General features: G+C 39.2%; 1 protein-coding gene across 1 annotated transcript in view; it reads left to right on the plus strand.

The window, feature by feature from the left end:
* CDS1 (CDP-diacylglycerol synthase 1) overlaps nt 1-14990 on the plus strand; it is an 81215-nt gene that overhangs the window by 49801 nt on the left and 16424 nt on the right. The window contains exons 6-9 of the mRNA XM_027544937.1: nt 6455-6513; nt 8312-8394; nt 10970-11057; nt 13671-13739. Coding sequence (XP_027400738.1) covers nt 6455-6513; nt 8312-8394; nt 10970-11057; nt 13671-13739 — 299 coding nt within the window. The remainder of the gene's footprint in view (nt 1-6454; nt 6514-8311; nt 8395-10969; nt 11058-13670; nt 13740-14990) is intronic.

Here is a 14990-nt window from a genome sequence, read left to right on the forward strand (position 1 = left end):
AACTGTTGCTTCTTGACCTGCATACAGATTTCTCAGGAAGCAGGTCCGGTGGTGTGATATTTCCATCTCTTTAAGAATTTTCCACAGTTTGTTGTGATCCACACAGTCAAAAGCTTTAGCGTAGTCAATGAAGGGGAAGTAGATGTTTTTCTGAAATTCTCTTGCTTTTTTGATAATCCAGTGGATGTTGGCAATTTGATCTCTGGTTCCTCTACCTTTTCTAAATCCACCTTGAACATCTGAAAGTTCTTGGTTCATGTACTGTTGAAGCCTGGCTTGGAGAATTTAGAGCATTGTTTTGCTAGTGTGTGAGATTCTTTGGCATTGCCTTTCTTTGGGATTGGAATAAAAACTGACTTTTCCAGTCTCTGTGTTTCTATCAAATGCAACTTTGTAGTAAGCTAGGAGCTGCTGGGTTAAGTGATGAAACTTCTGATATAAATTATGCATGGTATTCTGTTGGGTTGGCCAAAAAGTTCATTTGGGTTTTTCATAAGATGTTCAAAACCCAAATGAACTTTTTGGCCATCCCAGTATATCTGTTATCATTTCACGTGTGTCTTAAATATGGTCCTATTAAAGGATCATAAGCACCCACTTTGTGTTTCTCATTTTTTTTAATTCCTGGTGCCTAGTACAGGGTCTGGGACTTAGGTTCCTAACACACATTTACTGGATGAGTGATCAGGAGGCTGAGAACATGCACATCCAAACACAGTGCTTGCTAGAGATGATGGTTTTTAGCATCAGGATTTTGGTTGCTGGGTCTTGAGGCCTTATTGGTTGATTCTTGAAGTGATTAGCAACATTTATGAGCTTAGTCCAGCAAATAAAGTTAGACTTTAAAACAGGAGTGAGGAAATAGAAAGTATACTCTGTTGAGATAGTTGTACCTTTCTTTCAAATTATGCTGTGAAAAATGTCTGGAATTCTTCTCATTAAACAACATTCCAAGAGGCCTGTCCAAATTTTAGTTCTGCAGTGGTCAAATGAGTTTTATAGGTCTTAACAGATGTAAAAAGCAGAGACAACACAAGCTTTTTCATTGATGTTGAATTTTATTAAAATAAAATGTACCTATATCCAGGTCTGACCTACTCAGCAAGGCCCAGCAGGTTAAATGACTCATTTAACATCATCCCAGATGACTCACTGACTAGGACCCAGAAGCCATTCTGACACTTTAGATAATTTTATTGTAAAATGAATTTGTCTGATAGTAAAACAAACATCAGCGACATTTTCTCTAGAGTCTGGATATATTTTTAAAAGATCTTGGTAATTTGGATTTGGGGCTCTTTAGAAACAAGAGCAGCCATGTGATTACATGTCTGGTAATGACAGGTGAATAAGCTTAAGATGTTGGACCCATAATATCATCACCTTAAGATCTCCTTAGCCAACTAGTGAGAAGCATATTAAAGGCATATTTTGTTTAGTCAGGTTTTTTCGCTTGTATTTGTGCATGGGTAGCTATTTTGACTTCTTCTTTAAAACCCTTAAGGAGAGGTTATGACTTGAATATAATACTTTGAATTCAAGAAAAATCACTGGACAGTATAAGATTCAGTTCAGTTCAGTTCAGTCGCTCAGTCGTGTCCGACTCTTTGCGACCCCATGAATTGCAGCACGCCAGGCCTCCCTGTCTATCACCAACTGCTGGAGTTCACTCAGACTCATGTCCATCGAGTCGGTGATGCCATCCAGCCATCTCATCCTCTGTCGTCCCCTTCTCCTCCTGCCCCCAATCCCTCCCAGCATCAGAGTCTTTTCCAATGAGTCAACTGTTCGCATGAGGTGGCCAAAGTACTGGAGTTTCAGCTTTAGCATCATTCCTTCCAAAGAACACCCAGGTCTGATCTCCTTCAGAATGGACTGGTTGGATCTCCTTGCAGTCCAAGGGACTCTCAAGAGTCTTCTCCAATACCACAGTTATAGTATAAGATTAAATTATGGCTAAAATTAATACATGATTAAGAATTGTTTTCAAACATCCTGTATATCTTTCATCTCAAAGAATGTAGATGAAATCTTTGAAAGATGTCACAAATCACTGTTCATAAAGGATTGTATCTCCAGAACCACGTATAGTTTATATTTGTGTGTGTGTGTGTGTGTGTGTATAGAAAAGAAAAGAAAGCTAGAGCTAAGTCGTGTCTGACTCTTGCGACCCTATGGACTGTAGCCTGCCTGGCTCCTTGCCATGTCCTTCTCCAGGGAATCTTCCCAATCCAGGAGTCGAACCCAGGTCTCCAGCATTACAGGCAGATTCTTTACCAACTGAGCTATGTGGGAAGCCATATATATATATATATATATATATACACATACATATATATCTAGCTTGTTTATTTTTGGCTGTGCTGGATCTTTGGTGCTGCGTGGGCTGTCTCTTATTTCCATGAGCAGGGGCTACTCTCTAGTTGCGGCATGTGGGCTTCTCATTGTGGTGGCTTCTCTTGTTGTATAGAGCACGGGCTCAGTAGCTGTGTCTCATGGGCTTAGTTGCTCCATGATGGCTTGTGAGATCTCCCTGGACCAGGGATCAAACCCGTGTCTCCTACATTGGCAGGTGGATTCTTTACCATGAGTTACCAGGGAAGCCTTCCCACATAACAGTTTTTTAATTAAACATGATTATAAACTATTTACATATCAGTCTTGTTTTATACCTTAAACTCACTATGCAGATTAAAGGAAAACTTTTTCCGTATATTAGCTAATATAACGGTTGATTTGTGTGAATTTCTACACTGCATATTTAAACTTCTTTAAAACACCTCAGTTGTATTCTAGTGTCTGAATATGGCAACACATAAAGTAGTGTGGTTCTGAATTGTTGAATACAGTGTTTGAAACATTTCAAAGTTTTGGTTAGTTAGCAAAGTGTAATGAAAAATACAGCCATACAAAAATACAAAAGTAATCGATGAGTCAGTAACCTCCAGTGTATAATCCTGGGTCTGTCTTTGTTTTTTGAGTTAAGGACTGCATGTATTTATTGAATTGGTTAACCAACAATAAGAAATTTAAAAAACTTTATTATTTCTTTATATTTTCTGTCTCTTCAATTAAAGTATGAGCTCCTTGAGTGGAATGACTGTCTTATCCATGTTTTGTATTTTGTGTCTGCATCTTAAGTGCTCAGTAAATATTTTTCAATTGTCTACTTTTTCTGGAATTCCTTCTATCACATCTTTTGGACTTTTCAATGTCTTCTTCTTTAATTCACTTGACTCCTTAGACATCTCATTCTTTTGTATGCTTTCTGAACATACCTCTCTTAAGTCTACTGGGGAACTTGGTCTCCCTAACCTCCTGGATCTCCTTGATACGGGGCCACACGATATGTCCGTCTTTGCACTGACGGCGCCAGGCCCAGTGCTGTGTATATAACTGGGAATCAGTAAGTGTAACTGCAAATAGGTACATACAAGACTGTATGTTTAGGAGACTTTTTCAGTGAACGTTTTACTTTAACAGATCCTATGATTTTAATTGGAGATATAACCGTAAAACTGTTCTTTGTTAATTGGGGAAAAAGTAAAACTATGGATCCAAATATGCAAAGTTATCCTTTCCAAAGATTTGTTGAAATATAGCATGTATGTGTTCCATTTAAACAGAAAATGGCTGTGAATGAAGAAGTAAATGCATGTGTCTCTTCTTGGGATTCTTTTTCTTTGACAATAATATTTAACCTTAGATATGTTAGGAAAACAGTTTACATCCTCCTCCCCCAGATTCCAAGAATGGTATTATTTTAATATATCCACGAGTCAGATAGTTATATCTTTTATTAGAGCACCCTAAAATGCTGTGTGTTACTGGTGGATTTAACCATAAAATTGGATCAGGTAAAACTGAATTGCCAAGACTGTCCTGGATAAAATGATCATCAGGAAAGTATTGAATGAATCTGCTGGTAATTTTGTTTGAAGAAATGCTTAAGGGTGAATGGTATATAATTCAAGAATAAGAAAACCATGCATGCTGGAGTAGTATTTGTGAGGAGATAATTCATAATTAATGATATTGAGAATTTCCCAAGGCTGCGCTGGGAGAGCCAGAAAGGTCTTTTTTGGCAGAAGGGAAGGTTCTGGAGACTTTCAGCTCAGTCTTGCTTCTGAGTTGCCTTTACCTCATTAGCTCTGAAAGTGAAAGTCGCTCAGGCATGTCTGACTCTTTGCAACCACATGGACTATACAGTCCATGGAATTCTTCAGGCCAGAATACTGGAGTGGGTAGCTTTTCCCTTCTGCAGGGGATCTTCCCAACCCAGGGATCTAACCCAGGGATCGAACCCAGGTCTCACTCATTTTGGGCGGATTCTTTACTAGCTGAGCCACAAGGGAAGCCCCCCTTAGCCTCTGAACCAAGTCCAGTCTACGTTTGCCTATAACCATGGACCAAAGGCATAAAGCAGCATAGAAATTTCATTATTTATTAAGCCACAAAAGAAATCTCCCTGCTATTGAAGAAAAATTTAAAAGCAGTGATTTTAAAAGAAGGTCTTTTGCTACAGGTGATTTTAATGCCGTGAATTATGTGTTTTAGTGCCCCGCACCCCCGCTTCCTTTCTTTCTGTCAAGAAAGTGACATATGTCTCAGTTTGCCGCTGCTCAGAAATGTTTCCATATTTCTTTTGCAGTTGAACCAGTCAGATTCTACAGGTGGCAGATAGGAAGTGAGATAGGATCTGGGAGCCAGTATGCATTCTCTTCCCTTACCATCACCCTTTACCCTGACATTTCAGGTCAGTCATCAAAAACTAGGTGCAGGCAGTAGCTGTTTGATTCCCTGCGCTGGTCAGAGTAGCGTCAACCTTGCTTACTCTAGTGGGTAGAACTCCCTTGATAGGTACATCTTAGGTTTGCAAAGTATAGTGTTTATTTCACATGGGATAGATTAGTTGACCATTTGTTTTCTCTCAGAGAACTCATTTTCTAAAGATATTGCCAAATAGAATGCATGCATGGCTATTTAGTTGAAATTAAACTTGGTTCATGCATTTCTAACATCTGCTGCTGCTAAGTCACTTCAGTCGTGTCCGACTGTGTGCAACCCCATAGACGGCAGCCCACCAGGCTCCCCCGTCCCTGGGGTTCTCCAGGCAAGAACACTGGAGTGGGTTGCCATTTCCTTCTCCTTCTAACATCTACTTCTGTAAAAAAAAATTATCTTCAGAACTTTACTGATGTAATGGGCAAAAAAGTGTATCATAGTGCCTCCTCATTATTTAACATAGAATTATTAGATTTCTACTTCACTAGGTGGGCTACCCAGGTGGCTGAGTGGTAAAGAATCTGCCTGCCAATGCCGATGACGCAGGTTTGATCTCTGGGTCTGGAAGATCCCCTGGAGAAGGAAATGGCGACCAACTCCAGTATTCTTGCCTGGAGAATCCCATGGACAGAGGCGCCTGGTGGGCTACAGTCTATGGGATCGTGCAAGAGTCAGATACAGTTTAGCAACTAAACAACAACAACAAAAGTTCATTAGGTAGAATTTTTATTTAGTAAAATTTTATTGTAATTAATGTATAGGCTATAGACAGAAACACACATACACTGTTTGTGCATCTTGAAATTGTTAAGAGTATTTTGTTTTACTGTAATCATTATAATATGCTTCTGAGAATTTTTGAATCACTCTTAACCTGAATCTTGAGGATAATGGTTTATGGAACCACATGACTCTTAAGGGTCAATAGAATCTAAGGGTTTAACTCCTTTTTAGCTCCATGATCCACAGTAAATTAATCAAGTCCTTTGTGTATTTTTCTTCATCTGTAAAGTGGAGATAATAATAGGTAACTACATCATAGGAATGTTGAAAGGATTAAATGAGTTAATACTTATAAAAGGCTTAGACAAGTACATGGAACATAGTAAGTGTTCAAAGATGTAGAGATTTAAACATTCTATACATATACTTGATGGAATGATACAGTGAATACATTTTAGTGAACTGAAATTCAGGGTCCAATTTTCCATGTCCGCACATTAGCAAGGGACTGACTCAATTAATGTAGGAGATGTTTATTGAATTTATGGTATAGACTATATCAGGCATTTTGGAGAATACAGGATCATTTCCCTCAAGAAATTTCTATTCAAAATGCTTGATGTAAGAGTCCTGTCCACGAGACCAGGGTTTGATCCTTAGGCCAGAAAGCTCCCCTGGAGAAGGAAATGGTAACCTATGGCAGTGTTCTTGCCTGGGAAATTCCATGGACAGAGAAGCCTGGCAGGCTACATACAGTCCATGGGGTTGCAAAGAGTTGGACAAGATTTAGTGACTCAACAATAATGTAAGAGTAGGAGAGATGGTGTATGAGTGAGTAGCCAACGTATAGCTAGATGTGGTATAGAAATTTGGCTTCTATGAACTCATTGAATCTTAAAATTTGTAACAGATTACACAACAAGCGCATGTTTTTGTTCTTGAACAGGTTTCTGCATGTTTGTGCTGAGCTTGGTGAAGAAACATTACCGTCTGCAGTTTTATATGGTGTGTATTAACCATTATTTTGTAGTTACTATATGTAATAAAAACCTTCACCTTTATTTTTTTTTTTTCCTGTAGTGAGAAAATAGGATCTAATCTGCTAATTGCCTAAATGTGAGGGGTATTTGAATTTTGGATGACTAATATTTATAAATGTTTGAAGTTGAAAATGTTTTTGAGGACTCAAAATTTTTAACTGTTTCCAAAGTTTTCTAAAAATTTTTCCTTTGAAGATTTTCAAAGGCTGTAAAATTAAAGTCAAGTATTTGGATTCCCTAAATATGTAGGAATTTGAGGTATTTCCATAGTCTCCTGAACAGTTAATAAGTCTCAGAAACATCTGTCATATATTGGTATGGAAAGGACCTGTGTCTGCTTGTGCTTAGCCTAGGCATAAGGGGAACAGAGCTTACGTTTCCCTGGTAGCTATGGTTAGCTGTACAGCTCCATGATTTGTTTTGGCCACAAGTATTTCCTTCAGTGTATCCTTGAACAGTGTTCAGTGTCTTATGAAATGAATCGCTGTATATGATGACCTCTTATTTTCTTAAAAGGTAGCTAATGATAAGAGTGTAAAATGACAAATGTAGTATCTATAAATTCACGTATTTGCTAGGTTTGTTGTGAATTTGGGGTATAATTCCTACTCTTCATGCTTTGCTTTTCTCCATTGAGACATCCTGCTGAGCACCATTGTTGGAAAATTATAGTATTTCTTACATTTCTAATTTCGGGGGATCTTGAGAAAAAAAGAAACAGTAAAATTCTCAGTTAAAATCTAGAAACCATCAAGACAAATTAGAAATAATAGAATCTGCTATGAAGATGGTACCTATTGGGAAAAATCATTTATGCATATTGAAGCAATCTAAGACAGAATTGGATCACTTAAGCAGATGAAAACAAAACAGAACAACCAATGTAATACACTGTTTGCTGAAATGAAAGATAGGTTTATTATGAATAAATCAAAATAAGAATTTTGAAAAGTCCTTTTATAACTTTCAATGAAAATTATGAGAGACTTCCCTGGCGGTGCAGTGGTTAAGCCTCCACAATTCCAATGCAGGGGTTGCAGGTTTGATCCTTGATTGGGGAACTGAGATCCTGCATGCTGTGCGGCAAAAAAGAAAAAAAATTATGAGACTAATACATAGAAATATTAGCCCTTTTTGTTCACATTCTACTCATATTAATGACGCTAAAAGTAGCTAAAGTGGCTGTCTCTCAGAATTGATGAAACAGACGCCTTTTGACAATTTAAAATGGAATACTGTCATTGAACAGAGCTGTGAAGATCAGCTTTCAAGTATGAAAAGATTGGATTTAAGGGCAATTGATCCCTGCTGGTTTGAATCATTTGAAGTTATACATAACTCTTTATGGGAAAATGTTAACCATAGTGAACTCAGGGAAAAATCGTTTTCAGCGTTTCTAGTAACTAGAGAATGCAGTCAGAGTAGAATTTTAGTTCTTATCTGAATGCCAGAGCAATACTGCAAGCTTGTCATTACCACTTTAATCTCATGGTTCAAGATGATGGTATATTTGTTAATAGATGTGTAGCTCGGTATTACTAGCATTCCATTTTTGTGTAAATTAAGGTTACTTTGTTGAATATTTTTCATGGTTCTCAGGTTTCAGGAGGCACCAAAATGAAGGTAATTTACTAATGGCATTTATTTTGTATGACCTTATCTTATGAAATTTGACCAGTAGTCGTGCTAGAAATTTGCTGTTGCTTCGTGGCCTGCCCTGATCTCTTGTGCTCATTATTGTTGTGTTGTTGGGCTATTAACAGTTCGCATGGACTCATGTCACCTTACTGATAACAGTTACTCAGTCACATCTTGTCATCCAAAATCTGTTTGAAGGCATGATATGGTAAGGGGACAGTATATGCTGCTTTATATTTATATATATTTATAGCACTTTGAAAGCTCTTTTACCCTGGACAGTTTCTTACAGGGATTTCTACTAAAATGTCCTATTTGTTGTCATTCTTTTCCATTAAAATAAGTTCCCCTTAACTGTTTGACTGGATTCCCTGGTGGCTCAGGCCGTAAAGAGTCTGCCTGCAATGCAGGAGACCCGGGTTCAATCCCTGAGTCGGGAAGAATCCCCTGGTGAAGGAAATGGCAACCCACTCCACTATTCTTGCCTGAAAAAGCCCATGGATGGAGGAGCCTGGCAGGCTATAGTCCGTAGGGTCACAGAGTCAGACACGACTGAGTGACTTCACTTCTAACTGTTTGACAACTGAAGACAAATGCTTTGTTATCAACTGGAAAACTTCCTTTCTCAGGTTTCCAGTAAAATGCAGAAAATCCTCATAAAAGCTCCAAATAATTAAATACATTTTCAGGTGTTACTATACTTTAACATGAGTCTCTTTTAAAAACAAAGAGTCGAGTTTAAAGAGTGTACTGTTTACATGGAATGCAAGAAGAAGGGGAAAGTTTGCTTTTCAGCAGACAGTGAGCTGGCAATGCATTTTCTTTGGGTGAAAGGTGGGTTAGTTCTCCTCTGCCTTTGTAGAGGTGTAGAGTATCCAGGTTTCAAGTATTTGGAGTTACTTGCTAGTAACCTACTTGGAGTGGCTTGCAGATTGAGAAAGCATTTTTATTAGTTAAAAATTAGCTTGCTGCTGCTGCTGCTAAGTCACTTCAGTCGTGTCCAACTCTGTGCGACCCCCTAGACGGCAGCCCACCAGGCTCCCCTGTCCATGGGATTTTCCAGGCAAGAGTACTGGAGTGGGGTGCCATTGCCTTCTCCGAAAAATTAGCTTAAGTTAAAACAATTATTATTATTTAAAAATAAGAGTGGAGAAAAACTTAAGATTTTAAGAAATCTGACCATATTTTTTCCACCTTCTTTTGAAACACAGTAACTAAAAACTTTTATAATCGGTAAGTTTAGTCAAGATAAATTTGTTTCCTTGACAGGTTGGTGTTTTTTTATGTATATGTGTGCAAAAAATTGGAATCATTTTAAGACTGCCTTCCATATACAAACTTTTCATTGATGGGAGGCAGTCACTGAAATTAGTAGGTTCTGTACAGTTAGTAGGGTTTAATGCCCCTGTGAGCTAAGATAGACGGAGAAGGCAGTGGCACCCCACCCCAGTACTCTTGCCTGGATAATCCCATGGACAGAGGAGCCTGGTGGGCTACAGTCCTTGGGGCTGCACAGAGTCGGACACAACTGAGTGACTTCACTTTCACTTTTCACTTTCATGCAATGGAGAAGGCAATGGCAACCCACTCCAGTACTCTTGCCTGGAGAATCCCATGGACAGAGGAGCCTGGTGGGCTACAGTCCTTGGGGCCGCACAGAGTCGGACATGACTGAGTGACTTCACTTTCACTTTTCACTTTCATGCAATGGAGAAGGAAATGGCAACCCACTCCTCTGTTCTTGCCTGGAGAATCCCAGGGACAGAGGAGCCTGTTGGGCTGCCGTCTGTGGGGTCACACAGAGTCAGATACGACTGACGAGACTTAGCAGCAGCAGGCTAAGATAGATTGGACAAGAGCTTGGTGTAAGTTTATCAGATTATACTCTGACTCATTTGTATTTTGAAAGGCTGCTTTTAAAAATTCTTTATACTACTGTAACTTGTTCCTATTGACTGAAAAAAAAAAAAAAGATGCATGATGTGAGAATTGAGTTAAGTTTTATTTGGAGCCAAATGAGGACTATGTAGCCCAGAGACAGTTTCTCAGATAACTCTGAGAAAGTTTTTCAGATGGCTCCGAGGAACTGCTCTAAGGAGGTCAGAGGGGAGGTCAGTATACATACGATTTCAGTGAGGGGGACACATGCCATCAAGCACGCATTTTGGCAGAAGGTTGCTACTAGTCACGAGGAGTAGCTGTCTCTGTTAAGGATTTTAGTGCTTTTCTAGATATGAGAGTGAGTCTGACATAAGCAATTTGCCTCATAAAATCTCCTCCTAAAAAAATTGTCTAACTCTCTGAGGGCCTGTTCTGCCAGTTTTACCTGGAGCACAGAGTGCCTTACTCCTGACCTTTGCCCTGAATTCCTTTCAGGATGTGTTAAAGGTCAGCAGAGGTCAGCAATGGCAGTGACTAGTGACCTAATTCTTGTAGAGCCAGATGGCAAGTGACAGTTTTTAGTTGGCATTCCTCATAAAATGGAAATTTGAAAGTCCATAGCTATAGAAATTGATTAACTGTCAAATTGATTATTTAATATTTTCAGTAGCAATATTCTTCTAGTATGTTTATAGATTTTGCTCTGCCTAACTGCTAAATGGGCAAATTTGGTTGATAATTATTGTGTCTATTCATCTTTTAGCATGTGTTATGTTCTAGACTAGGCTGCAGTGTCATCTAAAGGGTTATTGTATTGGTTCATTGAGTCAAAACCTGTGTAAATATTTGCCATTTAATCTTACAGACTTCTTTCTGCTGACTTTTTTTTTTTTTTTTCTAAGGTTCCTTGTTCCAATATCAAGTGTTATTTGTAATGACATAACTGCTTACATTTTTGGATTTTTTTTTGGAAGAACTCCGTTAATTAAGGTAATGGAAAAACACCATAAGCAAGCCTTTACCATAACCTAGATGATTAGCTACTGGAAAAAATTCCCAGCAGTTTGGTGCAGTTACATGTTGTTGATTTCTCAGGCATTTTGATTTTCCTTAGCTACCCTCAGCAGCCACAGTGTTGAGGGTGGAAGTCTGCATTTCCCAATGATTCCATCTGGGTTTTTCATCAGCTGTTCTCTTGACTCCTCGTCATTCATCCTCTTCTGTGAAGGCTCATGTCATTTTCCCCTGGCTTCTTTCCCTTGGCTGTCATGTGGTTTTTTTATTCTCCTTGCAACAACCCTCTGAACAGGCCTGTCCATGACTCTGCTTTCCTCTCAAGCCATCTCATTTGTCTCCTCCTTTACTGAGTTGTTTGAAGGTATATGATATACCAGCATCACATAATCATGTCTGTTTTCAAGACTTGTATACCCAAATTCATTAAAAAAACAATTGAGGTTCTACAATAAAAACCATCGATGAATAATGCAAGTGATAAGGAGAAGTGAAGCTCAGAGACCGGAAAATACACACGAGGAGACCATGTTGTTTTGTGTTAGATTTGGTTCTGTTTGGCTTCCCGGGTGGTACCAGTGGTAAAGAACCCTCCAGCCAATGCAGGAGACTTAAGAGACGAGGGTTCGATCCCTGGGTTAGGAAGATCCCCTGGAGGAGGGCTCGGCAACCCACTCCAGCATTCTTGCCTGGAGAATCCAATGGACAGAGGAGCCTGGTGGGCTACAGTTTGTGGGGTCACAAAGAGGCAGACACGACTGAAGTGACTTAGCACAGCACAGCAGTCAATGGAGGCAAAGAAGGAAGTGAAGTGATTTTTAAGTTCCCGTCTGGGGTAAAAAAAAAAAAGAAATCAATTTCTCATATAAAGACAGACCATTTTATAGAACTGGTTGCTTCAGAAAATAAAAGCTTTTCATGTTGGGGCCTAATAAAGGAATTACTTGGTTTATATGTTGGGCCAGGTCTTCTGTGACATTCCCACAAATGCATTAAGTGGCTGTTTGGAAGTTATGACATGAAGGTATTTTTGGAGGAACTGAGACAATTATTTGGATAGAAAACTTGTTTGTTCAGAGTGATGTGAGGATAGTTTATCGTTCCCAGAAGAGTGTGTGGACTGCTTGTCCTTCAAAAACACCTTCCTTAAATGCTTCCCTACATAGGAGTCCAGTACATAGCGTCAAGCTGAGCTGTAGGGACACTGGCCAGCAAATTATATATTTTTAAAGTTTCTAAAGTTGCTCCAGCACAAGAGTGAGTGGTGAAGTAGTCAAGGATTCTATACCAGCTGAGAAGTTGTTGACTCAGGAGCCTTCAGAGGCTGTAGGAGACTTACTGTTTGATTTTAAGCGTCAGTTTCTAGTGAATTACAAGGCTGAATTAGTTGTATAATGCAGCCAGATGTAATTAAGCAAGTTAACCCTGAAATCAATACGATAGGGTCAATTTAATTTGATAAGCTCTCTTTAAAATAATCAGCAGGCACTTTTGAATTTGAGTCAGCTGCTGTTTCATGACAACAATACTGAATTATCCTAAGAGGTGGTGTATACCAGTTGCTCACCTATGATGGAATTGTTGTCAGATTGGTCAAGAAAGGCTTTGTGCTTTGTAAACTTTGGGCTGAGACTTCATGTACTTTAGCATATTACCCATTTCTATGTCAGAATCTTCCCTCTGCTATTTGTTTGGCTTCCGTCCTCACTGATCCACTGAAAGGATTCTTACAGAGTCCACCAGAGTGCTTTCCTGATCATCAGAACCCTGTACCGAGTCCTTATTTTACAGAGCATCTCAGCAGTTAGCACTGTCTACTCCTAAATCTTTTTCTCCTGCCCCTGCTTCACCAAGTTCAAGACTTTCCTCCGAATTTCTCTCCCTGAATGCTCCAAGGACTAATAAACAATAATTGCAACCTGAAACAAATTGCAAAGGTATACAAAATACCAAAGTATCCTTAGAAGCACAATATATTTCTTCATAGAGTATGACATATTCTGACCAAAGGAAGGAGGATATGTGCCCACTTGTGGGGCTAATCTGCACCTGGGCTATGGAGTATTTGGCCATTTCAGAAGGAGGTCTGCTGTGAGCACAGCATTTGGGAATATGTGATGGTCTGGGGCTCTGCAGTGTCCATGCGTTGCTGTACTCATCCTACTTTTGATCCATAGTAAGTCAACACAGACCCTGTATACTTAGAATGCCTAGATCTTGGCCTTATTTCAAGAGCTACAGTATTCTGGGAGTTTATATAAGCATGAACATCATGGGACAGTTATTACAGCATAGAGTTTATAGCCCTTTGAGTGATGAAAACAAATTGAGGCAATTTACAGAGACAGATATTCACAATATGTCAGATGTATGAGGGCCTAATATGTGTTAGACTCTACTAGAGAGATTCACACAAATTAAACACAATCACGGACTGAGGGAAAAAGCGTTGCAAAGTCTTTTCAATATGAGAAAAAGGAGAGGTGTACAGGGTATTATGGGAATTCACTGAACATATGTATCTGTGTTTTGTGAGTGCAGTAACTCTTTTAAATTTTATTTAATATAAAAAATAAATATCTTTTTCAGTTGTCTCCTAAGAAGACTTGGGAAGGATTCATTGGTGGTTTCTTTTCCACAGTTATCTTTGGATTCATTGTGAGTTTTACTCGGATTTTTATTTTATATTTTGAGAAATGGTAGCAAGTTTATTAATCTATTCTAAACCTAAAGGCATTAAACCATAAAATGCTAATAATGTAGTAACTGAAGCCCACTTAACAGAATCCACAGTCATACCTTGGAGATACTGTGGCTTCAGTTCCAGCCCACCACAGTAAAGCAAGTAGTGGGGTTAAAGTGAGTCACATGAATGTTTTATAAAGTGTGTATAAAAGTTACGTTTACATTTTACTGTTAGTCCTTTAAGTGTGGAATCGCATTATAGCTTAAAGAACAATGTACATACCTTAATTTTAAAATACTTTGTAGGCCCCCCACCCCCCAGGAAAAAAAAAAAAAAAAACCTTCTAACCATCGTCTGAGCCTTCAGTAAGTCATCTTTTTGCTGGTGGAGAACCTTGCCCTGATGGTGATGCTGCTGACTGATCAGGATGGTGGTTGTTAAAGGCTGTGGTGGCTCTGGAAATCTCTTAAAATAAGACAACAGTGAAGTACGCCGTGCTGATTGTCTCTTCTTTCGTGAATGATCTCTCTGTAGCGGGCAATGCTGATAGCATTTTGCCCTCAGCATGACTTCCTTCAGAAGTGGAGTCCGTCTTCTCAAATCCTGCTGCTGCTTTATCAAACAAGGTTATGTCATTGCCTATAGCCTTTGTTGTCATTTCAACAGTCTTCACAGCATCTTCACCAGGAATAGAGCTCCTCTCAAGAAACCACTTTGTTTACTCATTCATCACAAGTGATTCCTCATCCATGGCAGTTGTATAAGGAGATTGCAGCAATTCCCCCCTTATTCAGGCTCCACTTCTCATTGCAGTTCTTTCCTATTTTACCACATTTGTAGTTACTTCCTCCGCTAAAGTCTTGCTGTTGGAAAAATGGTGCTGTTAGGCTTGCTTGAGGCGGGGTTGCCATAAACCTTCAATTTGTTAAAAACACAAAACTTGGGAAGCACAATAAAGCGAGTGCAATAGAACGAGGTATGTCCGTATTCTCTAGCCCAGCAGCTCTCATCCTGGCCTGTATCAAAATCAACTGGGGAGCTTCTGTAACATTCATGTCCCAGCCCTCTGCCAGCTCAATTAACTCCCTCAGCTGATTCTCATACACAGCTAGGCTTGAGACCCTTTGTTGTATTCTGGTAGTTTCTAATAGTTGTGCAGCCTTTGGGGGACACAGATCCTGGGACAGGCGGTGGCTTTGAATAAAAGCAGAGACTGCAAATGA

The sequence above is a fragment of the Bos indicus x Bos taurus genome, chromosome 6 (genome assembly GCF_003369695.1).
Source record: "Bos indicus x Bos taurus breed Angus x Brahman F1 hybrid chromosome 6, Bos_hybrid_MaternalHap_v2.0, whole genome shotgun sequence".
NCBI lineage: Eukaryota > Metazoa > Chordata > Mammalia > Artiodactyla > Bovidae > Bos > Bos indicus x Bos taurus.